General features: G+C 57.0%; 1 protein-coding gene across 3 annotated transcripts; it reads left to right on the forward strand.

Annotated features, from left to right (window-relative positions):
• Positions 1-7: 7 nt before the first annotated feature.
• On the forward strand, positions 8-9,300 carry ISG20L2 (interferon stimulated exonuclease gene 20 like 2). 3 transcript variants are annotated; one of them, XM_075907522.2, is made up of 5 exons: positions 8-142; positions 2,723-3,584; positions 7,720-7,920; positions 8,553-8,662; positions 9,178-9,300. In XM_075907522.2, the coding sequence occupies exons 2-5, from the start codon at positions 2,844-2,846 to the stop codon at positions 9,215-9,217; spliced, it is 1,092 nt and encodes a 363-aa protein (XP_075763637.1). In that variant the 5' UTR covers positions 8-142; positions 2,723-2,843; the 3' UTR covers positions 9,218-9,300. The 3 variants fall into 3 exon arrangements, with proteins under 3 accessions (XP_075763637.1, XP_089628706.1, XP_075763638.1); XM_075907523.2 differs by having other exon boundaries at positions 15-134; XM_089772580.1 differs by lacking the exon at positions 9,178-9,300 and having other exon boundaries at positions 8,553-8,666.
• The last annotated feature ends 6,367 nt before the right edge of the window (positions 9,301-15,667 follow it).

Below are 15,667 nucleotides of genomic sequence, written 5' to 3' on the forward strand. Positions count from 1 at the left end.
CGCCATTCCGCGGCCCCTTGCGCCTTCCTGGCTTTCCTTGTGGAAACCACCCTCCCCCTCCCCCCCGCTTACCCCGAACGGCGGGGTCGTTCGCACTTCCGCTTCCGGTGGGCCGCCTGGCTGCTCTGCCCAAGGCGAGAGGGTGAGGGGGATCGGGGGGGGGGGGGTCAGTGGGGTTGTGGGGAGGTGAGTGGGGCGAGGATCTGTGGGGCGCAGTTTGGGGGATCAGTGGGGCTCGGAGGGCGGATCTGTGGGGCGGAGGTTGGGGGATCAGTGGGGCTCGGAGGGCGGATCTGTGGGGTGGAGGTTGGGGGATCAGTGGGGCACGGAGGGCGGATCTGTGGGGCGGAGGTTGGGGGGTCAGTGGGGCACGGAGGGCGGATCTGTGGGGTGGAGGTTGGGGGGTCAGTGGGGCACGGAGGGCGGATCTGTGGGGTGGAGGTTGGGGGGTCAGTGGGGCACGGAGGGCGGATCTGTGGGGTGGAGGTTGGGGGGTCAGTGGGGCACGGAGGGCGGATCTGTGGGGTGGAGGTTGGGGGGTCAGTGGGGCTCGGAGGGCGGATCTGTGGGGCGGAGTTTGGGGGATCAGTGGGGCACGGAGGGTGGATCTGTGGGGTGGAGGTTGGGGGGTCAGTGGGGCATGGAGGGCGGATCTGTGGGGCGCAGTTTGGGGGATCAGTGGGGCACGGAGGGCGGATCTGTGGGGCGCAGTTTGGGGGATCAGTGGGGCTCGGAGGGCCGATCTGTGGGGCAGAGGTTGGGGGATCAGTGGGGCTCGGAGGGCGGATCTGTGGGGTGGAGGTTGGGGGATCAGTGGGGCACGGAGGGCGGATCTGTGGGGTGGAGGCTGGGGGATCAGTGGGGCACGGAGGGCGGATCTGTGGGGTGGAGGTTGGGGGATCAGTGGGGCACGGAGGGCGGATCTGTGGGGCGGAGGTTGGGGGGTCAGTGGGGTACGGAGGAGAGCGGGAGCAGGTGGGGGTGGGGTAGGAGATTAGTGCGGGAGGCGGTGCCGGGGTGATGGGTGTCAGTGGGGGCGGGGATGTTGGGTTGGGGATCAGTGCGGGGAGGAAGCGTTGGGATAGAAGAGGTCAGTGAGGGAAGGCGGCGTTAGGCAGGGGTGGAGGCATCGTTAAGTGATGGGGGAGCAGTGGGTAGGGATTGGGGCTGATCGATGATGGGGGCGGGTAAGGGGGGCTCAGTGGGGGAGAGGAAAGCAGGGGGGCAGGTGGAAGTCGGTGTTGGGAAAGATCATTCGATGTGAGACAATGAGGAGGATGGGTGATCTCTTGGAGGAGATGTGGCACTGAAGAGGTCACGGGTTCCTGGGCGAGGGGCTGAGCAAGAGGAGGGGGCCAGCGCAATGTATTGTTTAAAAAAAGAAACAAACCCCAAAGAACACGACACTTAACGGCACCTGCGCCTCCCCTAGGGAGAGGATGAGAGAACAAACACGACAGATGTCGGTGCTGTCGCTTAATGCCTAACTGGAAGGCGCCCAGTCATGGGTGTTGAGTATCAGAGCCAGAGAGAGACTAGACCAGGCATTAGCAGAGAGTTTTGAACAGTGGGGGAAGCATTATTGAAGCACCTAACTGTCAGTGGGGGTGTCCAGAGCAGATGGTGACCAAGGGGGACTGCGGGCCGGGGCTGCTCCAGCCTGGTCCACAGCGGGGAGCAGGGCACTCCAGCCCAAAAGAGCTGAAGCGCACCCCCCTTTAATTGGTTAACCAGTTAAACTTCATGTTTAAACGGCTAACCAATTACAGGGGATTTTACATCCCTAGTTGGAAGTGCCATAGACCTCTGCCACACACGTGCTTCTTACCTGTAATGGGCTGCTGCCAAGACAAAAACTACCATTTCTAGTCCCCTTTGCTCTGCTACAACTGAGGCTTTTTATCCAGGAAGAGTTTTGAAAATCCCAGTTACCTTTCATCGTTTGGGCTCTTTCACTCTCGGTTTCTCAGGCACCAGCACAAAGTTGGTTTGTTTGTGTCTCCAGCACTTCACTGGAAGGTTCAGTCCAGATTAAAATGGAGTGTGTTGAAGGAGTGAAAGAAATGCTGTGCCTTGTTCTACACACATTGGACCTTTGGTCTTTTACATACACCATTTATGCTCCTGAACCCTACATTTTTGGCTATTTTCCACACACAAAAATGAGGAATTGAAGTAAGCCCCAAAGATGATACTTTCATTATTTGTTGGTTGATAAACTGCATAATGAGCCATCAAATGTGGCTGTAGCCGCAGCCATAGTGTCACAAACTGATCTTAGAAGATCACAGGCTGAGCAGGAGTGAGTCAGTTTCACACTGCCTGCAAGACAAACCTAGTGGGTTCCATGCAGTGTGGTCAGATATCTACTAGGTGTTGCCACTACCCAAAATCCAGGGGTCCATGTGCTATTCGTCTGCAGGTGTTGATTTCCAGATGAGACATAAAATGGAAACCTTGATCATTCCTATAATTGTTGGTCTGATGGCCAGAGTCCTGAACCTCAGTGCTCCTTGTACTTTCAGCCGTATACAGGATTTTTCTGTACTTCCTGGCCTGATCTGTGATGTAGTGTGGTCATGCCAATAGCTGTCACTTGAGCAGGTGCATTTCACTGGGGAGTGGAATGATGCGAATGCGGAGCGCGTTTAAGCACGAGATTCCTCTGTCAACGTGAATTCCTCTAATAAGAAGTGGAAATATTCTTAATTTCCTGTTTCAGGTGAGGGCTCAAGACTCTATTGAGCAGCGTGTATGGAGCCGGCTGCTTGACGGGTGGAAGAGACCCAGGACCCTTCTTCGTCGTCCCTTCTCATGTTTGCTGCCTTCCTCCGGAACCCACCATGTCAGATTTGATCATAAACCTGGATGTGGGCCTCCAGCAGGCTCCCAAGAGGGGGACCGAAAGCAGCCAGAAACACCAGCGCTTTGTGAAACGGCGCCGCTTCCTGGAGAGGAGGGGTTTTCTGAAGCAGAAGCAGCTGCCGCCCCCGCAGCATCGTCCCCCTAAAGGCCAGGTCTCCCATCAAGACTCCAACTACTGGGAGAGGACTAAGAAGAAGTGGCTTGCCAACGACAGAGTAGGGACCGATCAGAATTCTTTCCAGACAGATGGGTTTTCCCATCAGCCCAAACCCTTCATGACAAATAACCATTGTCATTTTGGCCAGCCCAGCGCCACCACAGACTCTGGCTCCCATATGCCTTGTTTTCCTCTGGGGGTGAAGAAGGTGTCGTGTAGATCAACTGTGGCCAGTGGGCCCCCAGGGAACCACAGCACCCAGCCCTTTGCTGACGTGCAGAAAGCCAGCTTGCTGAGCGAGTATGACAGTGGCTTGTCCTCGGTGTCCGGGCCGGGCAAGCCCAGCAAAGTGGTGGCCATGGACTGTGAGATGGTGGGCACGGGCCCTGGCGGAAGGTGCAGTGACCTGGCCAGGTGTAGCATTGTCAGTTACCATGGTGACGTGGTGTATGACAAGTACATTATGCCTGTCGACCCCATTACGGACTACCGGACCCGGTGGAGCGGTATCAGAAAGCACCACATGAAGAACGCCACCCCTTTCAAAATGGCCCAGAAAGAGGTAAGCATCAGGCATCAGATTGGCTTGCAGGGATTCAGTTGGGGGCGCTTTCTGCTCTCAGCCTGTGCCATGGCAAAGAGCCTCGAGCTGCCAGGAGTGATGTGCTTGACTCAGTATGGGGCGCTCTCTAGGGTCAGTGTGAGGGTGAAGGTTCCTGGTGCCTTAAGTCCCCACCCTGATGGTCCTTGGGCAACCCTTTATGTCTCCATCACGCAACACCTTCCTGTTCCTCTCCTCAGGTCGATGAGCCCTGAGCTCTGCTGGGACCTCTAGGCGTTACCGTAATTCACTGGCTCTCAAAGTGCAGTCCGCAGACCATTAGTGGTCCACAGCTGCCTTACAGGTGGTCCACAGGAAGGATGCCCCCAAAATGGTGTCACTCTAATCGCCACACTGTGGGCCAGGGCCTGGCTGCTCGCTCTCCCTGCCGGATCGGGCCTGGCAGCCCACCCCCACCAACGGCCCCTCATTGCCATCTATGGCTCACACCGCATTCCCCAAGGTCCATTGTGGTGCACGGCGCCACCCACTACCCCACCACCATGCACCGCACAGCCTCTTCCCTCCCCCCACGGGACTGCCTCTGGAGTACGGGGCCCCCGGTCCGGCTGTGCCTCATCTTCCTCCTTCTCCAGGCTGCTTGCTCTTTGTTACAGCGGCTGCTGGGAACAGTTGCTGCTGAGGGGCTGCCCTGGAGCAAAGTTAAACCGGGGGCTTGGTTTGAAACAAGCTCTGAGCCCTGGCCTGTGTAACATGGGTGAGGGAGAGAGTTTCCAACCCCCTTAGGCCCTCTGAGAAAGCTGCAAAGAGCAGCAGGGTCATTGGCCTTTGGGAGACTGGCCAAGGGTGCAGCAGTGGAAGGGATAGGAGGGAAGACGGGCTGAGAGGGGTCCAAGGCAAAAGCCGGTGGAGCTGCTCCCGGACCTCAGTGCCTTAGAGCTCCGTAGGTAAGATCTATGTACTGCCATTCTCCCTCCACCCCTCCCCACTCCATGCTCTGCCATTCTCCGCGAGCCGGGTCTGGTGGGGAAGATCGGGGCTTTCTTCCCCTTCTCTCCCCCTTCCCTTGTGTGCCTTCTGAGCGGGGAGGGGGTGCTGCAGACTCATGGCTGCGGGCTCCCCACTGCTTGGGGGAGGAGAGGCTGAGCTCCCTCCCCACCCCGCTGGGGGAACAGCAGTATGCTGTCCAGAGATTTTCCCCACTGCAAGGGGGCAGGAAGCCAGGTAAACTTCCCCCCTCATGCCCAGACCCCTGTACCCCAATCCTTCTCCCTCACTCTCCTCCCCTCACCGAGATCACATACCCTTAGCTTGCTCTTATGCCCTCCCTTGCTCCTGCATCCTCTCCCCAGGCCAGACACCTACCTGCACCTGGTTCATACATCCACCGTTGCTCCTGCACCCTCCCTCCTGGACTCAAACTGCACCTTCCTTGCTCCTGCTCCTTCCCCCTGGCCAGACACCCTACTCCCAGCCTGCTTCTGCACCCCACCTCCCACCCAGACTTCGCAACCTCTCCCTCTCCTGCACCCCACCTTCCTCCCAGATCATGCATCCCCATCCCTATCCCACTTGCTGGCAGCCTTGTTCCGCACCCTGAACCTCTCATTTTTGTCCCCACTCCAGAGACTAAGGGAGTCTATAAAATCCACTAACTCCGCAACCCCAGCAAAATAAATCTGGCCTATGGGAAGTCCAGAACCTCAGTCCTCCCTGTCCCTTCCCCTCGCCCCATAGGACTGGAGCACCAGAGGAGTGAGATGTCTCAGTTGGGGGCCACATCAGTGAGGGTTGGGGGTTTTTGGAGGAGTTTTGTTGCTTCTCACATGTGTGGTCCCCAACTGATTTTTCTGTGGTCAGTGGCCCCTGCGCCAAAAAAGGTTCCCCACCCCTGCTATAAATAAAGAAAACATTGAAACCTTTCGTGTTGGACCTCCGATTTTACTTTATTGAAAGTGAAGTACGATAAACTAACACGAGAAAGTTAAAACGCGTAATCTGCCTAATCATTGAAATTAAACTGTTCTCCCTAGCTGAAGCACTAGCAAAATGGCTCAGGTGTAATTATGTACTTGATGGTGAGTTTCCATTAGTAACTGGGGGTCCGCGGAAAGGTTTACATTTAGCCAGGTGGTCCACCGGCCAAAAAGTTTGGAGAACCGCTGCCGTAATTAGCCAAAGAGACAAACCACTTGGGAGGTGCGGGTGTCTGAAGAACAGGCCCTTCATTGAGGCTGCAGCTACACTAGAGGTTTTTTGAATCCAGGCTGAGCTAGTGCCGGACTATACCCACACCGCTATGCTAGCCATGCTGAGTCCTGCTCAGACTTGGTCCCTGACTCAAAGCTGCTGTCTGTGGCTAACCTATTTTGTTGGCTGCCCACTAGAGGGCGCTCCAACCTCTCTTTGAGGGTGAGGATGCCTTTATTTTTTTGTTGCCCCCATACTAACAGTTATGTCTAATTCAGTGGTAGGTGGTGGGTTTTCCCAGTGTCAACTCTATGCGTCTGGCTCTTGGTGGCTTTTTGGCACCTCATGGAACTGTGCAGAGAGATGCCACTTAGAATGAAGCTCAGAGGGATAGCTCAGTGGTTTGAGCATTGGTCTGCTAAACCCAGTGTTGTGAGTTCAATCCTTGTGGAGGCCATTTAGGGCAAAAAAAAAAAAAAAAAAAAGGTCAGGGATGGTACTTGGTCCTGCTATGAGGGTAGGGGACTGGACTTGATGACCTTTCAAGGTCCCTTCCAGTTCTAGGAGATAGGCAATCTTCTCTAATTTAGAGCAGACAAGCCGAGCTTGCAGACAACACTGGTTCAGGTGTGGTCCCTGCTGGCACCAGAGAGCAGAGGAGATCTTGGGGGGGATTCGGGAAGCAGTGTGGGTGACTCTGTAGGCGACACTCTCCTCTCTGAGCTGATGCTGGCCCAGTGCTAGGGAGTGATATGGATTACCCAGTAAGAGAAACGGGTAATCAAGTAGTAAAATTTGCAGATGATACAAAACTGCTGAAGAGACTTAAGACCAAAGCAGACGGTGAAGAGCTTCAAAAGGATCTCACCAAAACTAGGTGATGGGGCAAACAAAATGGCAGATGAATTATAATGTTGATAAATGCAAAGTAAGGGACATTGGAAACCATAATCCCAACTATACGTATAGAATGATGGGGACTAATTTAGCTACAACCACTCAAGAGAGATCTTGGAGTCACTGTGGAGAGTTCTCTGAAAACATCCAGTCCATGTGCAGCGGCCGTCAAAAAAGCGCAGCGGCAGTCAAAAAAGCAAACGGAATGTTGGAATGTTGGGAATCAAAAAAAGGGATTGAGAATAAGACAAAGAATATCTTATTGCCTCTGTATAAATCCATGGTTTGCCCACATCTTAAATACAGACGTGGTCGTCTGATCTAAAAAAAGATATCCTGGTACTGGAAAACATTATGAAAAGGGCAACAAAAATACTGTGGGGCATAGAAAGGCTGTCATATGAGGAAAGATTAATAAAACTGGGACTTTCCAGCTTGGAAAAGAGTCAACTAAGAGGGAATATGATAGAGGTCTATAAAGTCACAACTGGTGTGGTGGAGAAAGTAAATAAGTAAAACTTGCTCCTATAACACAAGAACTAGGGGTCATCAAATGAAATTAATAGTCAGCAGGTTTAAAACAAACACAAGGAAATAATTCTTCACACAACGCACAGTCAACCTGTGGAACTCCTTGCCACAGGATGTCGTGAAGGTCAGGACTTTAACCTGGTTCAGAAATAGCTAGATAGATTCCTGGGGGGATGGATCCATCAATACTTATTAGCCAGGTTGGGTAGGAATGGTGTTGCTAGACTGTTTGTCAGAAACTGGGATTAGGCGATGGGTAGGATCTAGATGGACCTTTGATCTCACCCCGTTTGGCCCTTCTTAGGTTTATGTTCTTAGCAGGTGCTGTTCCTTGCAGTCACTACTGATCCCAAAGCACCCATGTGGCACTGGGCTACAGGGAGCAGCATGGGTGACTCGGTAGAGGGTGCTTTCCCCTCAGCGCTGGCCCCGGTTACATAGCCTTAGTGCATGCATTGTTGCCTGAGCACCGTTCTCTAGCATTCCCAGATCCTGAGCTGCTCTCCTTCCCTTGCAGATCCTGAAGATCCTGACAGGGAAGATCGTGGTCGGCCATGCCATCCACAACGACTTCAAGGCGCTTAAGTATTTCCACCCAAAATCAGTGACTAGGGACACGTCCAAAATCCCCCTGCTGAACCGCAAGGCCGGGTTCCCGGAGTACGAGTCGGCCTCGCTGAAACGCCTCACCAAGCAGCTACTGCACAAAGACATCCAGGTACTTCTGCGTCTGGGACAGGTCCCCAGGCACCAGCCACGCTGTGCTTACTAGTGCCTGGGCCAATGCAGGCAGTCCTGGAAATCTTGGCCCATGCCCATGTCTTCTCGCTTCCTGCTGCCTGTGCTGTGTCTGGCCATCTGCCCATCCTGAAAGCCTCCCTGGCTCCCAGCACCAGCCACCAGGGGTCGCTCTAGAGCTGAGCTCCTGCTTCAAGGAGAAGCTCCTTCCAGAAACCAAGGAGGATTTGGTTCCTGCATAGAAGAATTAGGTGCTATCCCCTGGCTGGCCAGCAGGTGTCACTAGTGAGCGAGGTGAGGCCTTTCCTTTCCCAGAAGTTGCTTGCAGTGCGGTGTAGTGGATAGAGCACCCGACTGGGGCTCAGGTGATCTGGGTTCTATTCCCAGCTCTACCATTGGTGACCTTGGGCAGCTCGTGTCCCCTGTCCGGAACTCAGTTTCCCTGTCTGTGCAATGGGGCTAATCTGGTCACAAGCTGCCTGCTTTCTGGGGCTCTGCTCACCTGGGAAAGCCGCGAGCAAGGATCGCTGGTATTGGGTGGTCACACTGGCCAACGTCACTTATTCTAACATTCCTTCACGGGTTACCTCTCTCTTCCGTTCTTCTCCACAGATCGGTAAAAACGGCCACTCCTCGGTGGAAGACGCCAAAGCCACCATGGAGTTGTACCGGGTGATCGAGGCCGAGTGGGAGAGGCAGCTGGCGCTGAACCCTGAGCAGGAGTGAGTGGCCGAGGAAGCCCAGAACAAGCAAAAGGAGGGGATCAGCAACATGCAGGGACCTGATCTGGTGGGGGGCTCGTAGGCCAGGCTGGGGGGGGTTAGGAATACAGACCTGCTGCCTGGGGACAGTGAAAGCAGGCGAGGAACAGGTGGGCAGGCAGCTGGGAGCCTGGTGCAGTGTTTGACACAGGCAGGAATCAGAGGCGCAAGGAAGTAGCAGCTATCAGCTAGCAGCTATCACACGTCGCCTTCAAGTCACCAAGTGCTGTCTCTTCCATCTTGTCTTAAGCCCACAGGGGAACCATGCTACCTCCAAGCTGGGGCGCCCACCTTTTGCCCAACCGCCATGTGTTCCATGCCTGGATCACGCTGTGGGCTCTCCTGGCTGCCCCTCTTGTCCTTGGACCCGCTTGAGCCAGGTCTCTGGGCGGGATTCATGTTCTCTTCCCATGTGGACAGGCTCTGCATCACCCGGGGGCAGAGATCTCACTCTCGTTCTGATCTGATTTCTGTAGGGAGCACGTTCCAAGCAGCGAGTCCGAATCAGACCTTTAAGGGAGAAGATCTCGGGGGGCTGAAAGTGATGCTGGCAAATAAACATCTCCTACGGGCCTTTCCCTGGGGAGGTTTTGATGGCACCCCATGGGTGTCTGGTGGTTTCTCCGTTCCCCCCCATAGTTTTATATTGGAGCAGAAGCAAGGGACTCTCGGAGCTCCCCCACCCGGGGTGCAGGGGAGATGGCTTAGAGCAGCTCTTTGCAGTCGGTGGGAGACTTGGTGCCTGCAGAGCCAGTCACAACTGGTCAGTCAGCGGCTCTCCATGGGCCCCAGACACCTGGGCTCCAAATTCATCAGGGCCCCGTGCTGCCTGCCATTGCCTGGGGATGAGATTCAGCCTCCCCAGCCTGTCCCCTTCGTGCCCTCTGCTGAGGCTGGCAGTTACTCCTGGACACGGGTGGCTTATTAACGTGCTCCGTGGGCTGAGACCCACCAAGCTCCTCTCACAGGGCGAAGGAAGCGCTCTCCCCAGAAACCAAGCCTGGGCTAGACTCAAGGCAGCCTCCAGCCCGGAGGCTCTGTACCCTGTTTTCGGGCCCCTGAGCCAGCCATGTTGATTTAGGTCTATCTAGAGCAACTCTCTGAGTCTGTGGAGTCCCTAGTAGAAAAAGGTGGCAGAGGTCCCCGTGCTTGGGCCACTGAAAATCTCCAGTAGAGGTCACGGCCTTGGTGGCTCATCTCTGCCCCTCCCCAGCTCTTGCCTGGAGCTGGCTGTGGCCAGGAGACACTCTGCTATAATTCCCATCATGCTCTAGGGCAGGGTTTGTCTGAGCATGGCACCTGGGTCAGGAATGTCACTGTGGTTCGGGTTTGGGGGTGGCGTGTGGGCTAGCCCCAATTTGAGACAGCCGAAAGTGGGCTCTTCGAGGGGGATCCGTGTCCAGCCTGCAATGCCCAGAGGCAGGCTACCTGCCGGAGCTGGACTTCTGGTCTCCCAGGGTGCGTCGACACTGCACTCTTAGCTCGAAATAAGCTAGGCAATTTGTGCTATGCAGATTGCGTAGCTTATTTCAATTTTGGCCAGCGGTGGAGAGGGTGGTAGTATTGTCCAGTAGTTAGGGTGCTCACCTGAGAGGCGGAGGAGACATTCACATTTCTGCTTTTGAACTGGAACTTGATCTTTTTGCAACTGTACCCTAAAAATCAATTATTTGCCCCACTGTAGTTATGAGTTAAAAGTCCTTTGAGATCCTTCCCTGGATGGGGCTATAAAAAGGCACCTCTCATTTGGCAGCCTGCATTTCAGTTCCAGATCTCTTTCAAGTAGATTGCCCCTGACAGATCTGAAGAGGCAGAGCATCTGTCCCGGTCATTCTCACCCGTGCAAAGTGAGAGCGAAAGGCCCCGTATTCCCAACTGGTCCGACTTCCCCTTCTTTGGGCAGGTGTCGGCGAAGACACAATTCACAGAGTGCTGGATTGACTCCCAGCACTGGCAGAGGGACACAGCTGGCGTAAGCCCTGGGGCTCCGTGGTTGAGCCGCTCAGTGAGATGGCTTGCCCAGGGTACGGCTACACAAATCCATCTTTGCCGTTGTGCTCGGACAAAGCTGTAGGTCCGGGGACGGAGCATGGTGCTTTTCACATACGTGTACAGCTTCATACGCAAGCGTCGCTCGAAGTCTGAATGTTTCTGAGTCCTTGAATCCCTGCAGCAACGAACGGTCCTTTGCGGAAGTGAGGGGCGTTGTTTGGAAGTAAAACGGGTTCCTTTCCAAATCACTTGCAGAAAATATACTGCAATGGATTGGTTCATTTCTGCTCTGCGGCGGTAGTGTGCATGCAACCTCAGATATGTTGGGGCTGGCCCTGTCTGGGGAGCTGTCCTGGTTCTCGCGGGAGCACTCGGCTACAATTCCCTACGGGCACTGGGCAGGGCTTGACAGCGTCGAACACCCAGGGGATCAGGAATGTGTCTCTAGTCCTGGGTTTTTAGGCTACCGTCCAAGGGTGGCCACTGATTTCTGGGTACCCGAAGACATCACGGTCTCTCTGCCTGTGTGGAGACTTGTAAGCTTTCCGGTGGAGCTGGAGTTGATGGAGCAGCAGCATTGGCTTTTGGGGAGTTCGCGATGGGCTGAGATTTTCAAAAGCAGCCTGTGATTTTAGGGTGCCTCTTTTGTGGGATGCTGTTTGAAAGGGGTTAGTTTTCACATAGGCCCTTTTGAGGGGGTTCTCCACTGGGGCACCCACAAATCACGAGTCAGTTTAAAACAAAACTTTGCCTCTGCCCCCAGCATTACCTGGCTCATCCAGGCCTGGCCTGTTCCCTGCTCCTAGGAACTTGGAAGGCTGTCGGGGGTGGTAATTCTTTGCCACCGGAGGTCACTGAGGATCTGGGAAGGGTTGTGTGCCAGTGGCAAAGCCTGGACCCTCTGGATCTGTCAGGGATCTTGCCCAGAGAGTTCCCTGTGCCTCCAGCCATGCTCTGCTCCCCGTCTGCAGGGAGGGAGAAGCAAGGGATGCAGCCCAGAGTTGAGCTCTGGAAAAGCAAACGTCAAACAGCCTTCGGCTGCAGACAAGGGGACGTAGGTAGTGTCCCAGCCCTGGGGCACTTCGCCCTGCTGCCCAGTGCCAGAGGACAGAGGGATAGAATCATAGAATATTAGGACTGGAAGGGACCTCGAGAGATCATCGAATCCAGTCCCCTGCCCTCATGGCAGGACCAAATACTGTCTAGACCATCCCTGATAGACATTTATCTAACCTACTCTTAAATATCTCCAGAGATGGGGATTCCACAGCCTCCCTGGGCAATTTATTCCAGTGTTTGACTACCCTGCCAGTTAGGACTTTTTCCTAATGTCCAACCTAAACCTCCCTTGCTGCAGTTTAAGCCCAATTAATCGATGCATCGATTGATTTCGAAAGGTTCCCCGAAGAGACTCACCCTCTATTGTAATCCACTCCTTAGCAGCCTGCCCCGGGGGACCATGAAATCCACAGCACAGCCAAGGCACAGGAAGCGTAGGCTAGTAGCACCAGGATGGGACTCCATCCAGAGAGCTGGGTTCACTCATCCTGGAGTTGTCACAGGTTCATGTTCCTGATGCCCGGCTACCATGGTGATGGGCGCCAGTGTTCCATCTATGTGTGGAATAAATTGTGTTCTGTGCACTGAGGCAGGTGTGGATGTGCACCACCCGTAGAAACACCTGCTGCCGGCTATGGGCGCTCTGCTCATCAGCTGGGCAGCACTGAAATCTCTCCTGGGCAGCTGCCCAAGCACTCAGCCTTGATGGGCACCCTCATAAAGCTACTTTTCATAGTTGCCTATTCTGGGGTCTGCACAGCACCCGGCACAACAGGGCCCTGATCTCGGACAGGATCTGGGCAGCGCTTGGCACAACGGGGCCCTGATCTCAGTTGGGATCTGGGCAGCACCCGGCCCAGAGGGGCCATGTTTGGTTGGGATCTGGGCAGTACCTGTACGTAGGACCTTTAGGTGCTACTGTTGCTCTCCCTCTTTGCTAAGGCGAATGGAACAGGACGACCGCCCGCCTGCCCCCCCCAGCTTCCCAGTCACCTCTGGAAAACAGGAAATTTGTGCCTGCCCACCGGTGCCCCGAGAGGAAACGACTTTGGGGCTCTCACATTCTTGGGCTCCCAGCGAATTAATGGCTCTTATCAGGTCCAGGTGAGGTTAAAGCAGCTGCAGCCAAGGGGAGGGGGTTGATTTCAACCAGGCCCTTGCAGCCTGGATTTGGCTGAATTCCTTCCTGCTGCTCTCCAGAGTGTGTGTGTGGGGGAGGAGGGGGCGGGGGTGGGGGAAGTGTCTTAAGAAGGGGGAAGGGGGTGAGGTGCAGAGGGGACATGCAGGGGTGTGTGTATTAGGGAGGAGTATATGCATGGGGAGGGGGGTGCATGGGGGAAGAGGTATGGGAGGAGGAATGCTTGTACTGGGGCAGGGTGTAGAAAATGGGGGTGGGGTGTATAATGGGGGGAATCACACTGATGGAGCCAGATGGTGAAACCAAAGGGCCTGCCCATCCCCCTCCCATCTCCTCTCTCTGCTCCCCCGGAGCTGGGCTGAGCTCCCCCCCTGACAGCTGAGGCTGCCCAGACCCTGGCGTTGGTGGGGGGGTGGGAGCACTGGATCCCCTTGGTGTTGCTTTTCCAAATCTAACCCAGTCCGGGAGGAGGGTCAGCGAAGGGCCAGGGTGCTTCCAACAGCGGCTCTCCAGGCTGTCGGGGCTGCTGGGACGAAGCAACAGGAGCCCCGCTCCCCCCGCATTCACCGTGCCAGAGTCATGGGGTGGTCAGGCAGGGCTGGCATAGCTGAGGGGACGTGGGCAGGGCCGGCCCACAACATTTTGGGGGCTCAAATGACGCCCCCATGCCCCCTTTTCTCCTGCCTGCCTGTTATGTCTCTTGTGCCCTCCTTCCTCCTGCACAGCACAGCACTGCCCCGTCTCTGCATCTAGAGCAGAGAGAACACATCTGCACCCGCAGCAGACACAATTTTCTACAGTCTGGGCCCTAGTGGCGCCCTCCCCCCCCCCCCCCCCCCCCCACAGTCTGGCACCTGAGGCGGCCGCCTCTGTTCACCTCATGGTAAGGCCAGCCCTGGCCGTGGGTTGGGATTGTGGGGCACCGGCAGGTCTGGGGCTGGGGTAGCAGGGGCTGCAGGTCAGGAGTGAGGGGCACCGGCAGGGCTGGGGGGAACGGGGCTGGAGGTTGGGAGTGAGGGGCACCGGCAGGGCTGGGGGGAGCAGGGGGCTGCAGGTCAGGGGTGAGGGGCACCGGCAGGGCTGGGGGGAACAGCGGGCTGGAGGTTGGGGGTGAGGGGCACCGGCAGGGCTGGGGGGAACGGGGCTGGAGGTTGGGGGTGAGGGGCACCGGCAGGGCTGGTGGGAACAGGGGCTGCAGATCGGGGGTGAGGGGCACCGGCAGGGCTGGGGGGAGCAGGGGGCTGCAGGTCGGGGGTGAGGGGCACCGGCAGGGCTGGGGGGAGCAGGGGGCTGCAGGTCGGGGGTGAGGGGCGCCGGCAGGGCTGGGAGGAGCAGGGGCTGCAGGTCGGGGGTCAGGGGCACCGGCAGGGCTGGGGGGAGCAGGGGGCTGTAGGTCGGGGGTGAGGGGCACCGGCAGGACTGGGGGGAGCAGGGGGCTGTAGGTTGGGGGTGAGGGGCACCGGCGGGGCTGGGGGGAGCAGGGGGCTGCAGGTCGGAGGTCAGGGGCATCACAGCAGCAGCGCTGGGAGCAGGGGGCTGGCAGCACAGAGCCGAGGGAGCGAGTTCCGGGAGGGGCCCCAGCAGGCCGATGTGTTCTGGGGCAGGGGGGTGCCCTCTGCTACCCACCCTCTGTGGGCTCAGCCCGGGCCCTTCCCTCTCACAGACGTCCTTGAGCGGGAGAAAACCCTTCCTCTGAAGAGCCCTGCTCCCTAGCGGGCAGCTAGAGCAGCAGCGTGTGGCCTCGGAGCTGTCCTGCCGCCCTTGGGTGCCTCACTGGGCAGCGTTGGAGCCACTAGCCCCCTGGCCAGAGCCCCCTTTCAGAGCTGCTGTTTGCGCGGTAACGATGACATTGAGTGTGGCTGGGGGGCCTCGGGGTCTGGTCCCAGCCCTGAGAGTGTGAGCTAGCGGTTAGAGCAGGGAACGGGGAGCCAGGACGCCTGGGTCCTATGCCCAGCACTGGGAGGCGGGTGTGAATGCAGGAGATCCGACTCCTGCCTGTCCTTGGCCGTAGAGCCCAGGCGTCCTGACTCCCAGCCCCCAGGTTAGCCAGCACGCCGCTCTGGTTGCATTCAGACAGCCCCAGATGCTGCAGGTTGAGGCCGCTGGACCAGTCAGGGGCTGGTGGGGATTCCAGGCAGCTGGCCCCGCTCCTGCCCTTGCACAAGGGCTGCGTGACCCCGAGCGGGCCAGGAAATAGCATTGCCTCAGCCCCGCGGCAGAGCAGAGGGGAAGGGCCAGCCGCTGTAGCAGGGGGAATGTCAGGAGCAATGGTAGGCAGGCGCCGAAGGCACTGACCTCCACACAGCCGCCAGCCCCTGCGTGTGGGGAGTGACCCCCCAGGGGCCTGTCAGTGACCTTGTGGGGACAGTGGGTGGAAACAGCCCCCTCAGAATGGCCACCCCTCCCAAGCAGGGGTCCTCTGTGGAACTGGGGAGAGGGCCCAGGGCCCGCTCTGCTCCAGCCTCCCGTGGAGGGGACACGGGCCAAGTCCCCCGTGCTGTGGCGGCTCCTTGTCTCCGGGGGCCATGGGGAGCCAAGTGTAAATTAGAGCAGCCCAGAGGCTGCTCCGACAGATGCCAGGGCTGGGCTGCCCAGCCCCATGCATGGAGAGTAGAGGGGGTTAAAGCTACTTGCTCCCCCCCCAAAAGCAGACGGACGGGGCAACACTGCATGGAGGCCCGTGTCTTTCCTTTGGGCCTGATCCTGGTGTCAATCAGAAGCAGATGCCTTTTAGTCCTTCCTTCTTGCACTTCCCTCCCTGCTGAACTCAAGCTCCC

This window comes from Pelodiscus sinensis, chromosome 22 (genome assembly GCF_052426305.1).
Source record: "Pelodiscus sinensis isolate ZL-2025 chromosome 22, ASM5242630v1, whole genome shotgun sequence".
Classification (NCBI taxonomy): domain Eukaryota; kingdom Metazoa; phylum Chordata; order Testudines; family Trionychidae; genus Pelodiscus; species Pelodiscus sinensis.